We start from the raw sequence: 24,048 nt of genomic DNA, 5'->3' as shown, positions 1-24,048 counted from the left end.
CTTGAGAGACTTCCATGGAATTTTATAAAACTTTTAGCTGATGTGAGGCAGATACCATTCCACAAGTTCAGAGGCACATCCATCCTCCCACTCTTTAAACAGAAGTGAGAAGGTGAATCTATATTAATTATAAAGCAATTTTCTTGATCATAATTTTGTGGAAATACCCTCCTTAGATTAGCCTAAATTGCTGCATCAAGTGTACAGCTGAGAATTTTTTGTCCATGGATACAGAAGGTGCAGAGCTACTATCAGTATGCTGTGTACTGCTAAGCGATTTCAGAAACGAGCAAAATCTGGATCTTCCGTGTGCCTTTCTGTTCTCACAAGGGCTGGTGATACTTTCAGAGGGTCCCTTTTGGAAATTTTCTGGTGGTTGTTCTGCAAAATTGCTCCAATGTTTCATCAGTTTTGTGAAGGCTAAGACCATAGAAAACAATGAGCATCCAAACATTTAGGTGTCTCTAATGAAGTCAGATGCGCTGTCTCCTGGCTTCTTTTTTGTGTAGTGCCCTGTTTGCTTATATGTAAAGGAGTGTATAAAAATTGTAGGACACCTGGCAGACAGTATATTTATTTCTCTGCTTACTGTCTGCAATGAAGTCTTGGTTTGGGACTTAGTTAACTTTTTCTGATCCATGTTACTTTGTTGTTTAAGAAGAGGAAAAACTGAGCATCCTTTTTCAGGGACTTTTAAAAATGTGGGTCTTACTGTTGATGTAAAAAAGCTAGAATTCATGTTTTGTTCTGCTTCAAGGAAGGAAACCTAGTGTGCCACCAGGGATCAATACTAATGAATATTCCCTTTCAATGTCTAAGTCTGTGTCTAAACAAACTGTCTATGTTAGTTTTCTATGAAGTAACATTAAAAGTGCTTCTGAAGTGTGAAATAAATCCAGAGAGTTGAGAGTTAGGAGAGCTGTTCAGGTGCTCTCAGTGAGATTGTGCCTTAAGAAGCAAGAACATTTTTGAGTGATGGCTTTAGCATTTCTGCTATATATGTGTGATATCACTGCTTCAGGACACTCACCCTCAGCTAAGGTGTCTTTGAAAGGTCTTACAAATTCAGTGGACGCATAAGCTGCTAGATGCAAGGTGTCTAAAATAAGGATTGCAGAGTGTGTCAAACAAGGCTGCAAAATGCAATTAAAATAGACTGACAACTCATCTGATTGGTGCCATTCTACCACAAAAATAAATTAAACCCAGTAAACTTTATTTCATGGTGGTGAAATCAGTCTTTAACCAGTCTACTCTTATCAGTGTGGAATTTCTATTGACATGTGGGTATATGACACTTCTCAAGGGAAAAAAAGCAGCAAAGATATTTACGCTAGTCTAATTGCATTCCAAACAACTTGTGTCTTATTAGCTGAAGGAAAAGGAGCCTAAAGCAAATTTTGAAAAGAAAAATTATTAGGTCAATCTGACATCTGCTGTGTGGTAAAACGTTCCTTGGGAAAATGTGACTGTACAGCTATCTGTGATCTCATAAACAGAATTAATCCTAAGCATTTGTTTGCTGTCATCGACAACAGTGGTGGACCAGCAGTAGTACTTAACTACATAGAACAAAGAACAGTGTAAGACCAGGGAGAAAGCGCGATATTGTTTTTCCAAAAGAGTTCCTGTGATAAAACTAACTAGGCATTAGAATTATTGCTTCCTTGATAACTCAGAGTGTCATATCTGAAATATTGAAAGCTTGCTTTGCATTAAAGTTGTCTTTGTGACTACTCTGGCTTAGCATCTTGCAATTGTTGGAAGATCATTCATGTTTGTTTTTTTTTTTTTTTTTAAAAAAAAGCATGCGTAGAAATACAAATATGAAATGATTTTTTTTTAACGTGTAAAATAAAATCTGAGGTTTTCCTATTAAATGAACCATTACACAATTTAACAGCCCTCCACACAACCCCCCAAAAAAGTGAACCCCAAACCAAGCTAAATGTAGCCTCGTGTATATTGTGCCAAATACCAAACCTGGCCTCATTTATACTGTGCCAAATGCCAAACTTTCTGTGGAGGGGTTGGGTTTTTTTTCAGTCAGTTCCCTTTCTTGTTTTCTGCTTCTTCCTATCTTATTTGTCTTGGTTTAGTATGGAAGCTTTCCCAGATGGATGTTGTCTTTAATTACCGTACCAGTTATTATGCATGTCTGTAGTGTGCTGTGCAGTTGTTAATTAGAAGTATATAGGTAGTAAAGCTGAGGTATTAAAAGTCTGTTAAATTGTAATTTTGTTCTTAAACCCCAAATCTTATCACAGAACTCTTCTCATCCTTCCATGCTTCTTCCCAATGTCACTAACCTCTGAAAGAGAGCTTTTTAAATAGTGATGTTTGCAAAGTTGTGAAGGTAAAACCGAGTTAACTTTATTCTTGTGGTCTGGGATAGTTACCTGGTTTTGAAAGTTTAGAAAATGAACCCTTATGCGCACATTCAGTGGGCTGAACCAGCTCACGGTGGGGTAGAACAACATCATTGCTGCTGCAAGGGATTTGCTCTGCAAACTTGGTGTACGGAGGTGGGGAAGCCCTTGAAATTTAGTTCTGTTCTCCACAGTTTCTGGTTTTCCCAGTTGTGGTATCTGTGTGTTTATGCTCAAATTAACAAGACACGAACATAACAGAGTTTACAGCATCAGCTAAACCAGGGCATTCGGCTGGGTTACTGATGCGTGCTTAGTGCTTCTGGAGGACAAAATCACCTCTTGCTCAGGTCGCGCGCTCGTCTGAGCTGCTCCCATCGCGCTGCTGCCGGCTGCCTACCTCGGCGTGCATCAGGCCACACTGAGGATCCTGGGCTTCAAAATACAGCTTGCCACAGCCGCGATCGAGCAGTACAGCTAAGTTAATGTATGCGTGTAGAGTGATTTCTTTTCAAGAGTTCATCACTTCATTTTTGACACTGTTAAGAAGAATGTTGGCATATTCAGAGTGCCAGAACTAAATTGTACACGTTTCTTGTACTACTCTGTGTTAATAATTATGTCAGATATCATAAAAAATTAATACGATCCTCCTAAATTCTGTGAACGGCAATACTACCAACAAATGGGATTGAGAGGGTGACACTTATTCATGTATTGTGGTTGATTGTATTTGATGTCTAAAGAAAAAGTGAACTCCAACTGCAAAGTTTCTAGTGGCTGGAGCATTTGTGTGATCTCTTTCACAAACACTTGCTTTCTCCCAGGGTGTTTATCTCCCTCAGTGCAGACACTAATAAGACACTTTCCCCTCTCTGGCTGTTTTCCCATGCAATATGCTGTAATGGGGACCTTTATATTCAAGCACAGAATTTTTCTGAGAGATTTAACTCTATAGCAAGCTGCTCTTTATTGATGTACTTAATGTCTCTGAATTTATTTTAATGGTTAATCTGTTTCTTTAAAAGCTTCATATTTTAAAGGGGTGGAACTTGATTTACAAATAAGAGATCGCTGTGTTTGTACCTTTTAAACAAACAGAATTCATGGCTTTTAAATTAGCAGGAGCATGCAAATTGAGGGTATTTTTCATCAGCCCCCTGTTACTTACATATATTAACTAATCCTGTATTTTGGCTATTAAAATAATTTGTGGGAAAAGCTGCTGTTCCAATGATTTTCCCTGCATTTAGAAACTAAGCTGTAAGGGCAGTTTTGTACTCTGTGCTATGGATAAAACCACAGCAAAGTGGTGCCAGCACTGAGGTGGATGTGCGTCCTATTGTTCGGCATGTACCTGGGCCTTAAAGACTGCATCTCCCGAAAATAATTTGATTCACTCCCGGTTCATGGGGTCACATTTCTTCCTTTGCTCTTAGGGGAAGGGGGAGGGAAAGGCCTCTTGTTAGGCCTTTGGTTTCTTTTAATATGGAAAATTATTTTCTAGCTCATTATGTAGTAATTTAACTTGTATCTAGATGTATTAATAGAGTATTTGATGCTATTTTTTCCCCTCTCCCCCTCATCTTTTGCTTTCCTGCTTCCCCTAAAAATATCTTCCATTTTTCCCACTAGTTCATAATCCCTGAATTGCAAACTTTATCTGTGCAGTTCTAATACCAGACTTCCCAAACACTTTGTTTACCTTTCTTCTGAAAAAATGGCATACTGATTATATGTTTTTTATTCTGAAAAAGTATTGTCTCTAATAATTGTTCCATAAAACATATCTTTATTGAGTACCATAGGTGTTATTTTTTTCCTTCCTGATCTGTTGGCATATTTCTTTTAATTTCCTCACAGAAAGAAATCAAAAGCTCTTTGATGTAATGACTGTCTGTCCGTGTTCATGTCTTGTACACAGCAAAATGGACCCTGACCTGGACAGGGGCTTCATATCTCTATACAACTTCTTAATAAAAGTATGATTCCTTTATTGTAATTAAAGGAATTAACAATGAATTGCAAGGCAGGAGTGACACCTGTGTATCTCATGTTATACAAATTTAAGCACAGCATTACATATGTATGGGAAGTTTCATGTTGGGCTGATGGCATTTGTAACATCTTGGAAATCGCAGTGGCAGTTGTGTCTCGCAATGGTGTGAAAGCCATAGGATTGTGATGGTAGTCATTTATACTAGTTATATTACAATAAATTCATTTTGTTCAAGTAGAGGGAGATCACTAGTATGGTTTACCCATGCTTTTTGGCATATATATAAATGATTTGGGTAAAAGGATGCAGGGTTGAAGGTAATTTGAAAAATTAGATTATTTTTTTTTAATTTTGTTTTTTTTACGGTATGAAGTTTTTCGGGGTGCTAAAAGTACTGAGTGACTGAAAGACAAAACAGCTGACAAAACTAATACTGATAAATGCTGACTGCTTTACATGGGGGAAGATATTTTTAAATTTACATATACAGTAGTGGGCTCTTAATTAGTTGTTAATGCTCTGGAGAGAGATATTGGTATTACAAAATAGAAATGTTTGAAAATGTTAGCCCACTGTTTAATAACCATCAAGAAACAGGTAAAATCTTAGGAATTGCTCCTTTCAAGCAGAGAGAAGACCCCTGAATCCATCCCTGTGTCATTGTGTAAGTCCCCGTTGTGTTTTCCTGAGCTGCGGTGTTGCCTGTGGCTGAGGACTTCCCATCCTGGCGGGATGCAGTGGGACAGAGGAGGCAGGAGCGCTGCGAGGGACCAGCAGCGCCGAGCGGCTTCCTTGGCACCAGCAGCAAACCAGACCAGGCTGTTCCAGCCAGGAAAGGTTCTGATGGGGTGTGAAGCAGAGAAGGGCTCGTTTGAGAGATTTGTAGAAGCACAGGCTCCATAAAGTGAATAGAGGGCATCAGGTGAAAGTCATGATGTGCAGATTCAAAAGAAAATACAGGTAGTTTTTCTCATAATATGTGTTTAAACCGTGGAACTCGGAGGACGTTGTGAATGCTGAAGGATGATGGCTCAGGTTTATAAAACAAACAAACAAAATCTAACACCCCTCCTGCCCCCCAAAAGTGTGAGGAAGAAAACCCCATCCTAGTCTTTTGAAGAGAAAAATATCACCACTGATTCAAGAAACGTTTGATCCATTGGTTACTGAAAACTGAGAGTATACTCCAGGGAAAGTGTCATCATGTCATCACTTGGTTTTCCGTCGTTCACATCTTCTGTTGCTCACTGTTGGAAATAAGATAGCAGGGGAGATGGATTTTGAGTCTAACTTTGGCTGTTCTTGTAACTGGTATATAGATCTGTCCAGTCAAGGAAGATTCTGTGATCACTGAACATTGTCAAGTATGTGTTACACGTCACATTGCAAACAACAGAACTACCTTAAATAGCTCAACCAAGTTTATCGCTGTGTTCTGCATGTGTAAATTACAGGTATATCATTTAGTTCGGGATAAGAGATGACTTATCATCACTCATAGTTGTGAAATATATTATTTTACTATTTTGAGGAGAAATCTGTATGATTATCAAGTGTTCTTTCATTGGAAATTGGGTCTTGAAATCTGTTTTCTAGAAAATGGTTTTTTTTCTAGCTTTATTGTTTAAAAGTTCATCTTAAATGGCAAGATATGAAGAGCCTTTGCTGGTGATAACATTGAAATACTTGTAAATGTGCCCTTCTCAAGGAGAGTCTTGAGATTCCTCCTTCACCTGGGGTTGATTTTGGAGAAAACGTAGTCTACTGTTAAGCAGCCTAGGTGATATTATGTCTGTATCTGACAGAGATATGTGAAAATCCACTCAATAGAGATGTATCAAAATATGTGTAAATAAAGGGCCACAAATATAAACATATGATCTTTCTCTGTGAGATTCAATCTATTTGGTGACTTAAAATTAATTTGCAAAGCATAGTAATTTGATTACTAGTATCAAGTAAGAGGTTACAAATACTTCCTTTCACGTTTTCAGAAACAGCTAACCAACTGGGGGTTTGTAAGGGTGTGTTTAAGCTGCTTTTGGTATGATTGAACTGGAAGTTGGAATTGTTTCCATGTTTCCAAATGGCAGATGCATTCTTGCTGTATAACTGTTTTCCCTTTGTTTTCAGAAATATCACTCAATGGTTTAGCTAGTGCTCTGATATTGTACCTGTACTTATTTTTACATGTTTAAATTACAAAAAATGCATGAGAGTCTGCTTGCATTTGAAAGGACAAAACATAATAGTATATGTGTATATATATTTATAAATAAATAAATAAATCTATAAAACCCCTTGTAATCTATGAGCTTTTAACATGTTATGCCAGATCACATCAGTGATATTCTTGTAGTCTTATGGTCACAAGGCTTTTTTTTCCACATCTAAAGTCGTCAACAGGAATAGCATCTTTGATCTTCAGAACAGAAAGTCTAAGTCTACTCACGAACTTGTTCATTTATGTAGGATGTTGGTGACATATATTTTGTAGCAAAGAGTCTTTATTTCTCAGACTGTGCAATGCTAACAATTGTCTTACTGAATTGAATATAAATGGAGGAGAATGATATAGGACTTATGGGTTTAGCTGGCCTGTGAATTGTCTTATGAAATGTAGGAATCTTCGTATTCTTATTAAGGCAGGACAGAATTCCTGAATACTTTATCCTAATTTTAATTCACTTTTAGATTTAGAAGTTTAAAAGATTGTAAATGCACGCCAGTCTCAGGATATTTCAGTTACTTTATTGAACGATGTTAGAAGTTCTGTACAATGGTGCAAAAATTGTTTGAAGTGTGTATCTTGTTCTTCATTCAGTCTAGAAACTTCCCTGAGTGCCTGATTGTTTGTTTTGTTTCCTCATAGATGAAACGACGCCTAAAGAAGTCAGCAGGGTAAGTGCTACTTTCCCTCCTCTCTAAAAAAGAAGTGTAGTCTCTGAGGCCCGCTGTTCACTTGGGATGATTTTTGTGCAGTCTCTGATCAAGATTTGACTCTATTCCCTGGACATAAGTGGGTCTCCAGAGGAAAAAAAATTGGTGTACTGACTGACTAGAGAAAAGTTAATAAGGAAAATAAGTATTAAGAACACTTGATTGGCTGTAAATAAATAAAGGGGTATTTTGCATTAACAAATTTAGAGTTCTCACAGTGCAATTTTCATGATCCAGTTTTAAATAGGTACTTCATGGAAACCAGGAAAATCATGGGACTTTGAGCATAACAGCAGGCTATTTAATCAGTGTTACTGCCTTGAGAGATGGCAAGCGTAAGAGGAAACAAGGGAAGGAATATGCTCCATCTAATACCTTCCTTTGAGATGTGATGTCGTACAGATGAGCCAAATTCTTTAATGGGAAATATTTTGCAGTGAACTGTATGAAGTGTAATGTAAAATCTTAAAAAACATATTCAGAAATAAATTCCCAACTCTAGCCTGACATCTGATCGACACTGTGTCCTGCAGAATATCAGTCCGTGGTTGAGGACTAGTTAGGGGGATCTGTTAGAAACTAGTGCCTTTGCTGGGAATAACAAAAGATCAGTACAGGACAATCTGTTGCCCTCAGATATGTCCACTCAGCCTGAAGCACCCAAATGTCATTTCATGTAAGGTGAGGGAGCTGCTTGAAGCTTTCTGAGGTGTAATCGCAGTCCTGTTTTGGTCGTCTTCTTGAATGTCGTGCCTAGGCTACGTCATGTTCCCAGGAGAAAGACAATAGTGTCAGACATATTAAAAATAAGGCTGATTGAAAGACTGTAAAAGCTGTCTGGGAGGTCTTGCTCTCAGTAGGAGCCCTCTGGAAAATGCTAGGGTATGGAAGGAGTAGAAACAGGCTGGCAGAGGAAACCTTGGTTTCAGAGGGCTGGCACAAGTGGGAACTGAAGTTCCCCTCTTAGGAGACTACAAAAAAGAGATTAAACGATGTCTAAAATGAGTTTATGCAAGCAGAAGTTCTCCATGTACGTGATGTGCTATGGATGTATACGGGTGTTGAGAATTTAGGTGAAAATTAATATGTTATAGTATTTTATTAATTTATAACACAATTTTTGGTCACTCCTTAGTATTCAACAGTTTATGGCAGTTGAGTAAATATCTATTGGTGCAACCAAAGATTATTGTTGTTAGTATATCTCTATATATTGTTTTGATTTCAAAAGAATTAAAGATCTGCCTAAAAATTGCAGAAGCCATAATTATTTCTGTGGAAGAAAGTTCCTCTTAATTGTCATTGATTTGGTAAATAGATTCACATTTTACCTAAAACTCTAAAATGGAGTTACAAAACTAGGTTACCATGTTTGAGCTATTTAAAGCAAAAAAAGCAAGGTCTGGAACCCTGAACCCCCCCGTGTCTGCCCTGCCAGTGTCCCCCGCCGTCTCAGACACGCTGGTCGCAGCCACCTCAGCCCCTCGAAGTCACAGACGTGACTCGGGGTTTTCCTGAAGAAGGATGGGCTGTCACTTCAGGTCCTGCAGTCAGTGAGGTGCAGATGATACTTCAGATGTTCTTAAGCAAATGAATTCTCCCTTGCGTTTTTTTTTAGCTGTCAATCATTGTGGACTTGGTGTGTATACTGTGTTACACTACTTTTTTTTTTTTTTTAATTTTTTTTAAAGTACAATACTTGAGGGCACTCAGTAATGCACCATACTACAAATGAACGTTTGTTAGTTTATAGTATTTTTGAATAATGCCGTATATAATGTAGACCATTGTAATACATCCTCTTTCTTCAGCAGCAGCTCAAACAGATGCCAGTTTAATTAAAATCTGAACATAAATTAGAATTTAAATTAGGAAAGTTCTGTAGGTGAGTAATGTTTTTCAGACAAAAAGACATTTCATTCTCACTGAAGAATTATGAGTTTTAAAGTCATTGTTACATTTTTTAATTCCTGAAAATGTCTGCAAGAAGCAGCTTATATCATAGAGAAGCAAAAATAAAGGTTAGTGAAACTAAATTTATTGCAGAATTAAATCACCAACTGTTTTAAAACATCATATTAGTTAGGAACCAAGGTAGAAATATGCTGAAAAATGTGGCTTTCATCGCTGGATATTTTTGTTTTCCATCTTTCAATGTGGGGCAGAGTGAAAACATTAAAACATTCATAGTCATATGCTGTGGCATCAGTTGCTTCAGTAGCCTCCTTTTCTGTTGTGCTTACACACAACAACAGAATTAAATTGGGGGAGGATATTTTTTGTTAAATTTATTTAACCCCTTTCTCCTCCAAAAAAGCCTCACCTTTTTTCTTTATAAACATACAAGATTATAGGTTCTAGGGACTCTAAATATTGAACTATTTATTCACTTACCTTTTTGTCTTTTTATCAGCAAAATGCAGTGGGGTGAATGGTGTCCAGATTTTTGGGAAGAAAAAAAAAATGAATCTTTTACTTCTTGAATTATTGGAAGGAAATGTCAGTATTTTCAAGGGTTTATATTGCAGTTCCACACTTTGAAAATTGAGGAAGTTCTGAAAAATGCTGTTGTATAGGAACTGCATTTTTAATCTTTTGCCTTTTTTAGCAGTTTATTAGAAAAATAAAAATAAAGTAGCAACCTTGGTTATCAGCATTACATCGCACATTTTTGAAACGAGGAGAGAGTAGGAGAATCCTTCCACATATTTTAAATTTTGAAATATGTAGAATAGAAAAGAAGCTTTTCAAAATTTTTTATTTTTAAATCTGGTATACTAATGGCAATTTCATCAGTATTTTGGTGTTCAGAAGTTAAGTGTAAATATATCCTTGATTGGCCTGACATAGTAGCTGACAGGTAAGAGGAAAAGAAAAAAACCAAAGGTTCCCCGACTCCTGTAGGCTGCTTTTGGCATAAGAACAAGTCTGGTTACAGAGTATCTCTGTGACCAAAGAGTGAACCTGTGAACTTTTTTCTGCATGCTAGATTCCAGTATTTATGAAATATATGTAACTGGGGACAAAAATCTCCTTTTTGTATGATGTAGTATTGGGAACCTCATTGGAAATGCTGTTTCTTCTGCTTACTTACTGTGCAGATGTGTCTTGGCTGATCCCATCCCTCCTAGCCACAGAAGTGGTTTTCTGGGCAAAGGGATTTCACAAAGAAAACCAACTATTGAACTATTTTGATGAAGAAAACTTAGGCTGAATTTTATACTTTATTTTTGCTGGTTTATCTGCAAAAGAAACAAAAATAGAAGAGTGTGAGTTTGAGCACAAAGCGCATATGTATTCATGTATATCTAGACTAAAGATAAATTTGACAGTATTTGTGAAAACAGTGTGCATTGGAGAACGTTATTCTTTTCAGTTGGCAAAAATAACCTCATTCCTACATGAACTATAGCCAGGATTTTGTTCTATGTGCTGTTAAGTTTCCCATGATCACCATGTGCTCTTTTGTACCTCAGACTCTGAAGTTTAAACAAAAACACTTAATGTTCCTGATATGATCACAGCGAAATTAGCTGTTGTTCATTTTGCTTAATGACTTTCCATTCCATGTTTACTTGAACAATACTTCCAGTGAAGCTGCCTTTTGGCAACTACCTTTGCTTTGTAAACTCCGTGGTGCCAACAGCAATTCACTTTGCAGAAGTTTACCTTATAAACACCAGAAAATTACTACCTAGCAAGCGACTAGCTCATTTACAGTACTTTATTCTTGGAAACAGGAATAATACTTTAATCCTCTCCTTTCCCCTTTTTGGACTTGGAGCTTTTGGCAGCTGCCTTGGCACCAGCTAGCACCCAGCACTGGATGTCACTGACAGTTACAGAGTTAGCAAGTGTGTTTTCAGCAAATAGTTGCAGTAATTGCACGTATCTTCACCGTGCAACTGATAATAAAAGTTTGGGGTTTTGATGACATGTTGGCAAAGCAAGCTCATTCTTTGTAGTATTTCCTTATTAAAGGTAGGATTTAAATGTTTTCGCACAGTCCCAGAACTGAAGACTGTGACAAATTAATCAAAAAGTTAGGGGAACTAGAACAAACATATCTACTTAACCTTTAGAAGTGATGCAAATGGCATGGCACCCTTTGTCACGAGAAGAAGATGATTGGATAAGCTGATTTCTTTATAAAGAAAATCTTGTGGATACTGTGGTAGAGATAAGCAACAGTGGTAGGAAAATGAGGAAGTTTATTTTTAATTTTGTACATGATGTCTTTAGAGTGCTTGCAAGTCAAGTATTAGGAGGGAATGTGATTTTATAAAAAGCTTTTTAAAAAGAGGAGCAGCATTCAGCCTTGTCAAGTTAAAATGAAGCTCATTATGCTGTTTTATTATATAATCTGGAGAGGTGATATAATTGAGATATTCATACAGTTTTATGAGCCTTACAGTTAATAACAGCTTATATGGTTACTTCTATATAATCATAATGTTCTTTTCTCCTAAGCCAAGCCTTTGCTTTGTATTATGTATTTTTCCTATTACTAGTGAAGCAATTTATTTCAGTGTTACCATTTGATGACAGGGAAGGAGCTGACGGAAAGGTTAGAATTGGATGCCAGTGAATAGGGGCTATTTGGCAAGAAGCTTCTCCTAGGGAAGGTGTTCACCACCTTTCCAAGGCTTGGAAATCAGCTACGTAACAAGGCTGGGAAACGCATGCCTTCAAACTTAGTGAACTCTTTCTGTGCAGAGTGAGAGCTGGTTTGCATCTTTTGACATAATAGGGCCTGTTCATAAATACAGTATATGCGTACAGTGCCACAATGCTAAACTTTATTTACCGAGCAAGTTCTAACCCATGTTTTCTCCAGTCAAAACAAGAAGAATAGGTGTCAGACAAATGCGTGAAGAAGCAGTTTTCTCTGAGGCTATATACAAGCATTAAAATTAATCACTTCAGCTAAGTCTGCTCTTTATAGCTTCTTGCTTTCTAGTGTCCAAGTGTCCAGTGTCCAAAACTGGTTACTCCAGCCAACCCCAGTTACCTCTTCTCATTTTTTAGAGCAGAGAGATTTTTCTGAGCTTCCCCTCCAAGCTCACTGGTCCTCTGAAAGCCCACTGTGCACGGTAAGCTTGCTTACCACATTCTCTCTACTTTTGTTTTTCAGTCTGAGGATTTGACATCCTTCAGTTCAGCATTTCCACCTTGAAGAAAGCAAGCAGTTTTATTCCCTATCTGTAGGGGGTTTTTGGTGTTGTTTTTTTTGTTTGTTTGGTTGGGTTTTTTTGTGGAATGAAATCCAGATCCATATTTTTGGTTCTTCACATGTGCAGTTTATACATGTGTTTTCACTGTTATTAGGACGCAGTTATTTCTAAGTTATCTGTGCCCCAAAACAAGAAGCACCAGCTTCTATGCAAATGTGAACTAGCCAACAGTGCAGCTAAACAATGCAAAATATCGCAGCCAGTGAAAGTACCAGGCCTACAGAAGGTAGCAGTATGTGTGAACATACATATCAAACATGTACACAACCTAACATATGTACACATAAAAATGACCTGAATAAAAGTTTGTGTCCTTTTCCCAATTTTGTTATCAGTTTAATTAAATATTTTGGCTTTTTTATTACAAGCATTTCTTTCTTTATATGCATTGGTCATCAGAAATGCAGTAACATTACTATAACTAAAATACAATAATTTCTTGCATTTAAAGAAGTAGATGACTATTGTGATACTTGCCAGTCTGGCCTTTTTTTTTTTTTTCTAAATTAGATGTCTGAATAGTCATTACAGTAAATGTTGTTGTTTTGGTTTTTCAGAGTTTTTTTGTCTGCTTACATGTCTCAGATTTATGGCCTCAGTTTCAAGTGCCCTGGGACAGAATAGCCTACACCTCCCCATGGTGTGGCCCCTCTGCCGCCTCTAGACAGCCTTGCAAATGGGTAGGGTGGCACTAGGCACAACACGTACAAATCACGAGCTTGCTCAGCACCGCCGACGTCCTCACCGCACACCCTGTCCAGCCAGCCTGCACAACGGTGAGGGTCAGGCAGTGCCCCTCGCCTCCCAGCTCCTCCGGCACAGCAAACGACACAGGGGAGCCTGGGACGGCACCAGGGGCTGCACTTGGACCACTGATTACAAAGAGCCATACTGCTTTCCCAGGGCCTCTCTACATTTCAGTCTGATAATACTCGAAAGGGTGGGTAAGGAGTCCTGAAAATTTTTAAGGAAATGCTTGATGCTTGCTAGAAGAACTGGGCCCTGCTTTCCCAAAAGTCTGTTTCCAAGGCACGCTGAGATGACGGGTTAGGACCTTCTCCCATTTCCTGGGCAAAACACCTCAGCTCTCCTTCCCCATCGAGCCTGTAAGGAGACAGGACTTCACAGCCACCTCCTGACTCTGGCCCTCCTCACCTGGTGGTCGGCTGGAGGCTGCCTGCATCCATTGCCAAAGAGCTCTGTCTTGTGGTTGTCCCTGACATCCTCTGAAACCAGCCTAAGATGCCTAAATTACAGATGAAAAATAAGCAACATCAAGAGGAATCTCTCTGGATGCGGTCACTATGTTTTGTGGCTTTCACAGTTTGTGGGTTGGTTGTTTTTTCTTTTTCTCTCCTCTTCCAGTGAAGTTCTGCATCCCCAAAGTACATTTGGCCATCCCTCTCCACTTTGCATGGAATTTGGGCTGTTTGTTTATTCTAACTCCTCCCAGCCCATGATAATGTCATACACTATGAGGTCTGTAAAAGGACATGCTTCTGGTGCAGAACCAGGCAGTTGTTGCTGTGGACAAAGAGCTCTGTAGTCGGGACTAAGTATTACATAGGAACTTGCTCTTCTCATTGCTATTCAGAAGGCATTTTAAGAAGTTACAGAGAAAACAGATCAACTTCTGGATTATGTTGGCACTTATTGACCCTGTGCTGTATTAATGAAGGCTTTTTGTTGTAGCAGAAGGGCTTTTTTTTTCTTGCAGGAGCATACAGTGCCCCTGGCACAGCTACCCTATAAGCATGAAAGCATGGAAATTAATCTTCATTTCAGTTTGCCATATATAAAATTTACTTTAGATATTGTGTCCTTGAATATTTTTTTTTGTGTCTTAATTGTTCTGAATGAATGCTTAAAATTCATCGGACTCTATGATACTTCAGTATCTCCTTTCATGGAATAAAATATGAGTTTCAGCCCCTTTGTTTAGAACCAAGTCACAGCACTATTCTTAAATCACCTGTCATGGGTTGCTGTCTTCTCTTGCACCACAATATTCTAAAGACAAATAACCATAGACATATTTTTATATAAATCCTGCAAAAATGTCCTTCTTTCATATTATAAATTTGAATGTGAATATTTATAACAGGATTTCCCTTCTTAATTGTTAGTTCTTGTTCATAGCATCATAATATATGCAGCTACTAGAAATAGGATGCCGGTATGATAATGCTAAACCAGTTTTTAGTCCAGTAGAATTATTTTAATGTAATGTCACTGAAATTCAGAAATTTACAGTAAATGTGCCAAAATACTTGTAGACATTGAATCTTAAACAGAAGGAAATCAGCAATGGGAAGAATGGATTAAGTAAAAGGAGCTGAATGTTAATAGTGTTCAAATTGCAAACTAAACTACCATAACAAATTAAGAATCAGTACTTAGGCTATATCTGATGGCAAATAAATATTCTTTTTCCACCAAGTGTGTTGAATTTTTCTCAGGAATTACTTTCCTGAATTAAGTTTTACACCAAATATGCGCGGGTCTGTATTAGTAACCGCATTGTACAGTGCTTGTACCGAGGTTTGCTAATGACTTATTCAATGTTTAAATACAGGGTTTCATAAAGAATATTGTGGCTTTTCAACCAAACATAATTGTGGTTATCCAGTCTAAAATGCCTAGAACCAAATAAATAAACCTCTTTCACTCCACTGTAATAATAAAAAAAAACATTTTACAGCATGACAAAGTAATTCTTTGCTGGTGATTGATCTAAGTCATAGAATTACTTAATTGTGAATCTGGACAAATTCTATTCATCTGGCCAGTTGTGGATCCACAGATTGTCAGTAGCAGAAATCTGCTGTATTACAACTGTATGTATTATGCGGCTACCATCTTTTTAGTAACATGGGTGCAAGCAATGATTTGCCCTGCTTACAAAAATGTTTGCAAGCATATGGTGCAGAGGTGAGGATAAAGGGCACATAGCTTATTATGTAATTACTATGCACGCAGAACTGCTGCTTGATTACGGGGAAAGTTATTATTCTGCCACGGCTATTATGCCAGTGGACTCATTTTGATAATGCGTTTTCTTAATGTATTAGCTTTAACCTTTGAAGATTTCGTTTAAATCCTGACTGTGCATCACAGGCGAAGAGATACGTATTCATTTCCATGTTCTGAGAAGGCATTTTTCCACTTGATAAAGGCTTTGTGCATGTGTGCTTGATGAGTTATTGTTGCTTTAGGATATGTGCCTACACCTACTTTTGCAGATATGGGTTAACATGTATGAGTAAGATCGACTCTCATTCACCATTTTCCTGTTATATGGCTACTTATGGCTGTATCATAAGTATAAAAATTCCACTTTCATGAAACTATGCTATTGGTTTCTCCCTTTGAAGAATCACACAGTAGTAAATGTGGGACACAACAGAGGACAGTCGATGGAAGCTTGCCAGCTGCCATACAGTGCTAATAATGGTAATGGCATGCTGTATTGTAAACTCAAGACTTACAGCAGCTTATGCATGTATGCAGTGTGACCTTACATTGCTGTCAAAATTTATAAACATCACATCAATTTGTAGAAAGAATTATTAAGTGTTAAGCTTGTTACACATTGAGAACATTTTGGACACCCTAGGTCTCAAATGTTCTAATATGTCCACCTGGAGCAATAGATTAATACAACACCATGTATTAAGAAGGGGTCACGACAAAGATTGTATGTTCTCAGGAGCCATTTTAAAGTCAAGATTAAGATCTGCTTAATTTAAAGGAATTGGGAATTGATATTATCCAGCAAGTACTTGGTTTTTTTGTTGGTGGAGTTTTGGGGGGTTTTTTGAGATGAAGCAGCCAAATGTATCCTAAATATATGGCCATATGCTCTGTATTCATGACAGCGTGTTGTATGTAGAAATGCATGAAGGTAATAGTGGGAATAAAAGTTACATTGTGGAATATATTGTGTAAGCTATGTGCTTAATCCATCAGTAAGCATCACATGTACACATTTAGCCCAAGTTGCAGGCAGAGAAGATCTAGAGAGGTATGGAGCAGAGATACATACGGGCACATAAACGCGGGAGTTGTGGGTGGGCTGTGGTGCTCTGAGCTTCGTGGCATTTTCCATAGTACTGTTTACGTTAGTCTGGTCTATATTACATTTGGCTCTAAAGTATGAATGAGCAGGAGTATGTGTCTTAGTCTTTCAAGCAACATTAATTCATCTAAACATCACCAGCTTCATTTTTAGTTTAAGCAATGTAATTTACTGCATCACTGAGTTCAATAAGTAATTGACCATATTACTTTCTTCAGCTACCACATTACCAGTTTTGGGCAGGGTAATGAATCTTTACTCACTGCCAAATTTTGCTTTCTGTGAAATTATTGTTCGTGATGCTGTCATGCTACGCGCGCACATTTACTGCCGGTTTTATCGGCCCTTCAGGACTTGGTTTCAGGACTCGGGAAGGGGATAACCAAGTGGAGCTGGGCCCCTGAAGGGAGCCTGCGTCTCCTTTCCTATGAGGTCTTAGCCATGCCGTGCTGTTTCATCACATCGGCAACCAGCAACCCATTGCTCCCATCTAAATATCCTAACTAACTGATTTGTAATCTCTTCCTGGCTTCATCCGCTGTCTTCAGGTGAAACAAAGGCCTACTAGGCCACAGTGGCTGGCATGGTTTTGACTCGGGCAATTTCCATCCTTCAGTCTGCTGGTGTTAATTGCTGCTGTATTTGAAAGGCTGAGCTCCTTGAGCTACCACCTCAAAGGTCTGGTGCTTGGCACACTTCTGGCATTTGGTTCATGAATTTGAGGTGGAGGGTGCTGGCGAAGGCAGCTAGTTGCCTCCTTTTGTGGTGGAGTAGGAGCTTAAAAGGAAGGAGTTGAAGGTTACTTACCTACGATTGTCGCATCTCTCAGTTTCTTCTTGAGACATTGTCCTGTCACCTTGGCTGAGTTTAGGCGGTTACTAATTGCTCAGTGGTGTACTCGGTACCCTTTGAACAAACATCTAACAGAGCACAGAGTGGAGTGCTGTGCCTCTTGCTTGGCAGTGACCCAGCTGTTCAGGGCGCTGGATTAGGGCAGTTGCGATTGACTTGGCATTGAAATCTCAGTGTGTTATTTTTAATGAATTTATATGTTAAAAACCTGCAAAATACTTCTGAGTTATTCTAAAATGTTGTTCTTGTCTTTGCTTCCACAGTACCAGGATACGAATATGCAAGGTGTAGTGTACGAATTGAACAGCTACATAGAACAGCGCCTGGATACAGGAGGAGATAACCAACTACTTCTGTATGAACTGAGCAGCATCATTAAAATAGGTAAGAACGAGAATCAGACATCTCTCAGCTGTTACTTAGCATCAGTGCACAGAACATTTCTTACGTGGTTTAGTTAATAAAGACAGGTATTGAAGGATAACAGTGTTTTCTTTGGATGTTGTCTCAGTATGAACTTAGTTCGCCTTTTGTCCCTCAGTGAATCCCTGACTGCACTTAAATGAATTTTGTCTCTGGAGAGAGTTGTGTATCCAATTGCAAAATTAGAGTCCCCTGTTAAATGAACCAAAGAATAGACTGTTCTGGTTATGATGGTGTGGCAATGTCAATATTGAAAGTAAAAAAAAATCTATCAGTAATATCACTACATATTTGAACTCCTTCTGAAGCAAAACTGAGATGTTACTGAAAGAGGGCATATCTTTTGTGTGATCTCATATTACAGTCAGTTGTTTATCCATTTTTTTCTATGTGATGTAAGTACCTTATGTGGTAAGAAAATACTACACATGATCAAAAGTTAAAAAATAAAACCCCAAAAATTCCCAATAATAATGTAAGTGTAATTTGGTTTCTTTTTAGCCAGAGTGGATGTATTCAGACTTCAATAGGAAGTATCAGTAGCTTTGTTCAGTATAGCTTTCTGTCACCCCTTTAGAAAGGTTTTACCATCCCTGTTCCTTCATCATTTTGTAATGATGAGTAATAGTTCCGGTTTATATACATGGTGTTTTAAAAGAACCACTTCTGTTTACTAATTTTGCTTAAGTGGTTATTTGGATATTGATGTCCAGCTCACAGCAAATCAGACTGGATTTTGTTAATACACAGCAAGTGAGAAGCTATAGGAGACAGGGTCTGCTTCTCTTTTACAATCATTTTTTCTCTTGTAAAGCAGATGAGATTTTTTTTTTTTGTATTTCCTTTACAGTGCTCATTTGCCTTGTAACTCAAAATGCTTACATACTACAGCTGAAGGATTTAAAATCTGAAAGAAAATTACCATGCCCTGAACTCCCACTAGTGTTACACAGTTGACAATAAGCAAGTAACTACACAGTGGGATTTTTTTTCCTTTTGTCAAAGAAATGCAGAAAGCCAAGTGATTTGATCACATACAAGTATAGTCACTTCCTTGAAAGGTACTAAATGGATTCTTGTGTTCATTCATAAAAACTGGGTATCAGATATGTACATTTGCTGGTTAGAATGATTATTAACTGTTGGAAATACAGACAGACTTACAGTCAAGGTATCAAAGTCTATTGTGTAAAGTGGGGTAAAAAACATTGACTGCTAGATCCTCTTCTGATTTTGAGAGTTTTCATTTTAGCAGTAAGTTATGGTGGTTGATTGACTCTGAACTTTGGAGAGTTTAAAGAACTTGACTTTACCCTGTTTCATACAGCAGTCTGAATCTGGCAGAAATCTGACAGGTATAAACTTTCTGGTGTGTGTCACTGATTTTAATATGGGGCAGGTGCAGAAAATACAAACCGTTTATTGTGAAACACTCTTTTATGGCAATATTTGCAACATTTTATCTTCCCGTAATTTTTCTATCTTAAGGTAAGGACAAATATAGCTTACCATCTATGAACGATATTTATTTTACTCATGGAAGTTATAATGTTATCTGGCTGATTATATTGTAAAGGGATGTTCTTATGTTAATTCTATACTGTCATATGAATTAATTTGAATTTACAGACATTAGGCCTTGGAATAAGAATAAGATGTATAAAGAGGTTGTTTTCTAATTATCTTTTAGAGTGCAGTAAATGACAATGGGGAAAACAAGAATTACCTCGTACCTCTAACTTTGTAGAGTCTGGGAAGTTTCAAGGGACACAGCAATAGACCTTCACCTTTAGAATTTTAGATGTTTGTCCTAAGTGGAATTGAATCTGTGGTTTCACCTCAGAGATCTTGCGTAAGTTCGATTTCCCCCTGTGAGTACAATTATTTCTTTTATTATTGCTTTGGCAGCTACAAAAGCTGATGGATTTGCACTATATTTCCTGGGAGAATGCAATAATGTAAGTATACTGGATTAAGATGCTGCTTTTCTGTACAGTTACAAGTGCATTTTCCAATTTGACAATGATATTTTATTTTGCACATCATTTAGCAGGAAATATTATCTGAGTGCTGAATATTAGCTTTATGTTATCTTTATTTCTGTAAAATAGAAACTTATTGAACGTAGGGGTAATGAAAAAAATGTTTCCTGCATTTAGATCCTTGGCCTTTTAATTTTTTTAAAGATTTGGCAGTAGTGCTCTTGTTTCTCTGACTGTAGCAACTTAACTTGTGATTTAGCCCCATTATTAATTGCCTTTAACAAACAGAATACTTGGATTTACTCTCTGCATAGCCTATTCTTGTAATCTAGTTATGTCTCTGTTTATTTTTTAAATGTTATCAGGTCTTGTGTTAACTGCCAGCTGCAACTTGATAGTGAGATAATGTAAATTTCAGATGTAGATTTTAGTTAGCATAAAATAAATTGCACATTTAAAATTTATGAATGGAATTAGTTTCTCATGTAATAATTTGAATACCAGTGAGTCCAATATTTGCTGGTTTGTTATTTGGCATTTAGAACACATTACATTTTTTTTCTGTCCAGATTAATTTGTACAGTTACCATATACAAGATTTTGTAGTTACGTAGAATGGCTACCAAGAAGGAAATGCAGTTTATACTTCAGTCAGTTCCGTCAACTTAAAAAACACAATTTGTTATAAATTTTATGTCTTTCATTGGTTCAAGAAACAAATTAAACTCTTTTTACTGAAAAATGACTAGAGAGGAAAATATTTATCTCATTGTTTTTGTTTCCTTGCTTTACACAGACAGTTTTAATAGTTTATTTTTGTATAGTCCATTAGCCAATTTCCTTTGCTCTTTATGAAATAATTGAATTCTGAAAAAGGGAAAGAACATCATTTTTGAAACAATGGAAATGGGGTTGAAGATGTACAAACCTGCAGGTGACTTGAGCCTTGCCTGAGAATATTTTTTACTTATTCAAAAAGATAGTGTCTAATTTGAAGGGTGTGGAAGAAGGGCCATACAGGAATTTCCTAAAAGAAATGGAAATGGGGTTTGCATTTTTTTTTTTTTCATTTAATGATTATTTCATATAATAAAGATAACCCATTTTGTTATTCAGAAACTGGGTCTGCTCTGAATTAATTCTGTAAGTATGTAAATAGCATATATTTTTTTAATAACCCTTTCACTAAGAGGTGTAATTTAAGTAATGTTGTTCATCCTTTGCGAATGCAATCGTTGGTTCTCACTGGTAGGTGACAGCGTCCACTGTCATGGGTGGGGGGTGATGCAAACAGTCACTGAAGAGCTTCCTCCTGCTGCCAAGGGCAGGAGCTTGCAGCAAGTGCAACCATCCATTCCGAATGCACCGCACTCGCCAGCTGCAGCGGCATTAAGTGCATGCCAGCTAGGCATGGTCATCTCTACGTGCTTTGTAAAAGATTACAATAAAATTAACTTTACAGCTTGAGACCTAGAGAATTCTTACTATGGTGAGGTTTTGCCTGTTACATTAGTGTGGCGTAATATGGGGTTCTTCCCACTCTTCTGATACCTTGAGGGCCTTGGCACTTCATGACCTTCTGCTTTTTTTTTTTTTTTTTTTTTTAAATAGCTTATTAGGCAGTTGAATCTATTTGCTTCCCAGTATAACTCTTTTCTGAAAAAAGTTCCAACCGCTAAAAACACACATTGACTTTATTAACCACTGCTATGTAGCTGCATCTCCCAAAATGGAATGTTCTTCACGTAGTTATTATAGGGACTGATCCCAAGTCCTTTGAAGTTAGTGTGAGATTTTCCATTCGCATTAGTGGGCTTTGGGCCAGACTCATGTTTGTAGTCTTGTAACTAAATGGTAACGCATTAGCCTACTTTTTGTAAGAAATTGTCATTGAAAATTAATTTGGATTACTTTGTCTCTTGCATATTTAATTTAAAGGATGTGCCCAAGTAAGATTAACAATCGTCCAGCAAATACTGGCAATGTATTTTTATTTATTTTTATAAATATCTTTTTAAAATGGGAACAAAAAGATTCTGCATAGCATAAATGGCAGAAAGGAGCTAATTCTTTAAGCTGAAGCTTCAAAAATGATAAAACCTCCTATCATTAGCCTGGACAAAGTAGTTGCTGAACACGTCTGTCCACATGTTGAAGAATGGCTTCTATTTTTTAGTGGCTTAATTTTTTTTGCTTAGTTTGTGACTTAAGTTTCGCAAATTCACCAAAACAATTTTTTTTTTAAATTTTATCATTTGGCTTTTTGTTTGTTAGCTTGAGAAGTATACATAAACCTGCTTGTATTTATCCAGTCAGCAGCCTTGTGTTTCAGAACTAGACCTGATGTAAGTTATTTCCACCATGCTTTCAAAGAAGTAAGGTGTGCCGGAATTCAGCTTTTCTGGAGTGTGTGTATATGGCTTTTTGAGAATTAGGTACTGGGAGAGAATTGTAACAGGGAGGAATCCTGTTAATAAGTAGATACCTACTTTCTCCCAAATGGTTTTGTAATGTTTAGCGACGTGTGTTCTGACTATATTCTGTAAGGGAACCTAGGATCAAAACTGAACCAATAGCATTAAGTCTACTTCGTTTCAGCTCCTGCTGTAAATAAGTATAGGTATACTTGTGCCTGTTTAAAGAAAGCCAAATTTGAGAATCTTGACATGTGTTAATCTCAGCTAAGGAATGTTTTTGCAATATGAGATTTCCATAACTACCTTTAGCCTAGATTAAATAGTGAGTTTTTAATTAGGATAGAAGATAACTTTCTTTTACAGAAATTCTAGATATTTACCAAATGAAAACCAGCAAATGATTACTGCATACTGTGTGCTATTATTTCTTAATATTGAGAGAAGCAAATTGCCATATCATTGCAATTTTAATTTTTTTTTTCCACGGGTCACTAAGAGTTCATTGTAAATCTTTGGTGAAATTTTTAATACGGACAGCACTTCCCTTACAGGAAAGTTATATTAGAACTGAAAGCAAATTTGTTTAATGTGAAGAAAAGCTCTAGACTAGCTGGCCCTTTTCTTTCTGCAAAACATAGGTGATACACTGGCCTTTAAAGAAAGACCTTGTTTGAGATAAAATTCCTTTAGAGTTTAATAGCACAAATATGAGTTTGTTAAAGCACCTGTCCATATGCAAAGTTTCTTTTTGGCCTTATTCTCTTTCTCTCTATTGAGGTATACAAAACTATATCTTGACTTGTATTAAAGCTGGATAACAGCATAAGGACAAGGTAATTTCTGGCTGACAGGTCAGGTCAAATGCTTTCAGGATCTTTCCTTGAGTGAATGTGCTTGAAATGGAAGATGCCACACCAATTGCAGGTTACAGTGCATTTCTTTATGCAAGTATTACTCAGAATAGATGCCAGAATGAGTGTGGCTGGTTCAGTTATTTTAGGGACCCTCTGGTTGTTGAAATTGCTTGGGAGTGCTAGCACTTGTCACAGTCCTTGCTAAGGGCGTTCTGATAGTATGATTCTGCTTTTCAAATGATTGCCCCCAAGCAGGTAAGTACCACTCACATGCTCAACTCCTTCCTTGTCCATAAAGTTGCCCTGTGTATCAGAATCTGGTTTTGCATATGTTATACATATGGTAGAATTCACTGCAAAATACTCGGATACTAAGAACAATATAGCTTCCTCATCAGGGTCAAGTGATCTGAACAGACCTGTGCCCCTACTGCCTCTGGTTCTTGAACTTTCTCCATATCTAAGAAATTATCTTTGTCCATGGGTTAGTGGGGTTATGCAAATAAAATGATTTATTCTTGAGGTACATAACACCATTTTGCAAATGCTTTATACTGGAGACTAGAAACGCTTCCAAATCAAACAGGGATTTTTCACAACTCTCCAGCAAAGGACTTGAGTTTATTTCTGCTTTATTCCTTATGGGGATGAATATGTGGTTCATAATTCTCATGTTATGACCTTAATTGAAAATCATCTTCAGACATGACTTAAAGGATTTACGGAAATCCTTGTATGGAGTGGTGTGTGTGTGTAAATCATTGTGCCTAAGTACCATGGTAGCTGGGCATGGATTTAAGCCCGTAAGCTGGCATCTTCACAAGGCAGTATTTCTAAAATACGTATCACAGCTCCAGAGTTTCTAATGTATTATTATATTGTCTGATTCTTCAGATGCTT

General features: G+C 37.4%; 1 protein-coding gene across 3 annotated transcripts in view; it reads left to right on the top strand.

Moving 5' to 3' along the window:
* The window catches only part of PDE10A (phosphodiesterase 10A), a 191,439-nt gene that overhangs the window by 106,112 nt on the left and 61,279 nt on the right, over window positions 1–24,048 (top strand). For all 3 annotated transcript variants that reach the window (XM_075036108.1, XM_075036109.1, XM_075036110.1), the window contains exons 3-5: window positions 7,241–7,269; window positions 17,736–17,856; window positions 19,804–19,853. In XM_075036108.1, coding sequence (XP_074892209.1) covers window positions 7,241–7,269; window positions 17,736–17,856; window positions 19,804–19,853 — 200 coding nt within the window. The remainder of the gene's footprint in view (window positions 1–7,240; window positions 7,270–17,735; window positions 17,857–19,803; window positions 19,854–24,048) is intronic.

The sequence above is a fragment of the Buteo buteo genome, chromosome 9, assembly GCF_964188355.1.
Source record: "Buteo buteo chromosome 9, bButBut1.hap1.1, whole genome shotgun sequence".
NCBI lineage: Eukaryota > Metazoa > Chordata > Aves > Accipitriformes > Accipitridae > Buteo > Buteo buteo.
The sequence above is the reverse complement of the archived record's forward strand: the minus strand, read 5'-3'. Positions and strand labels throughout refer to the sequence as shown.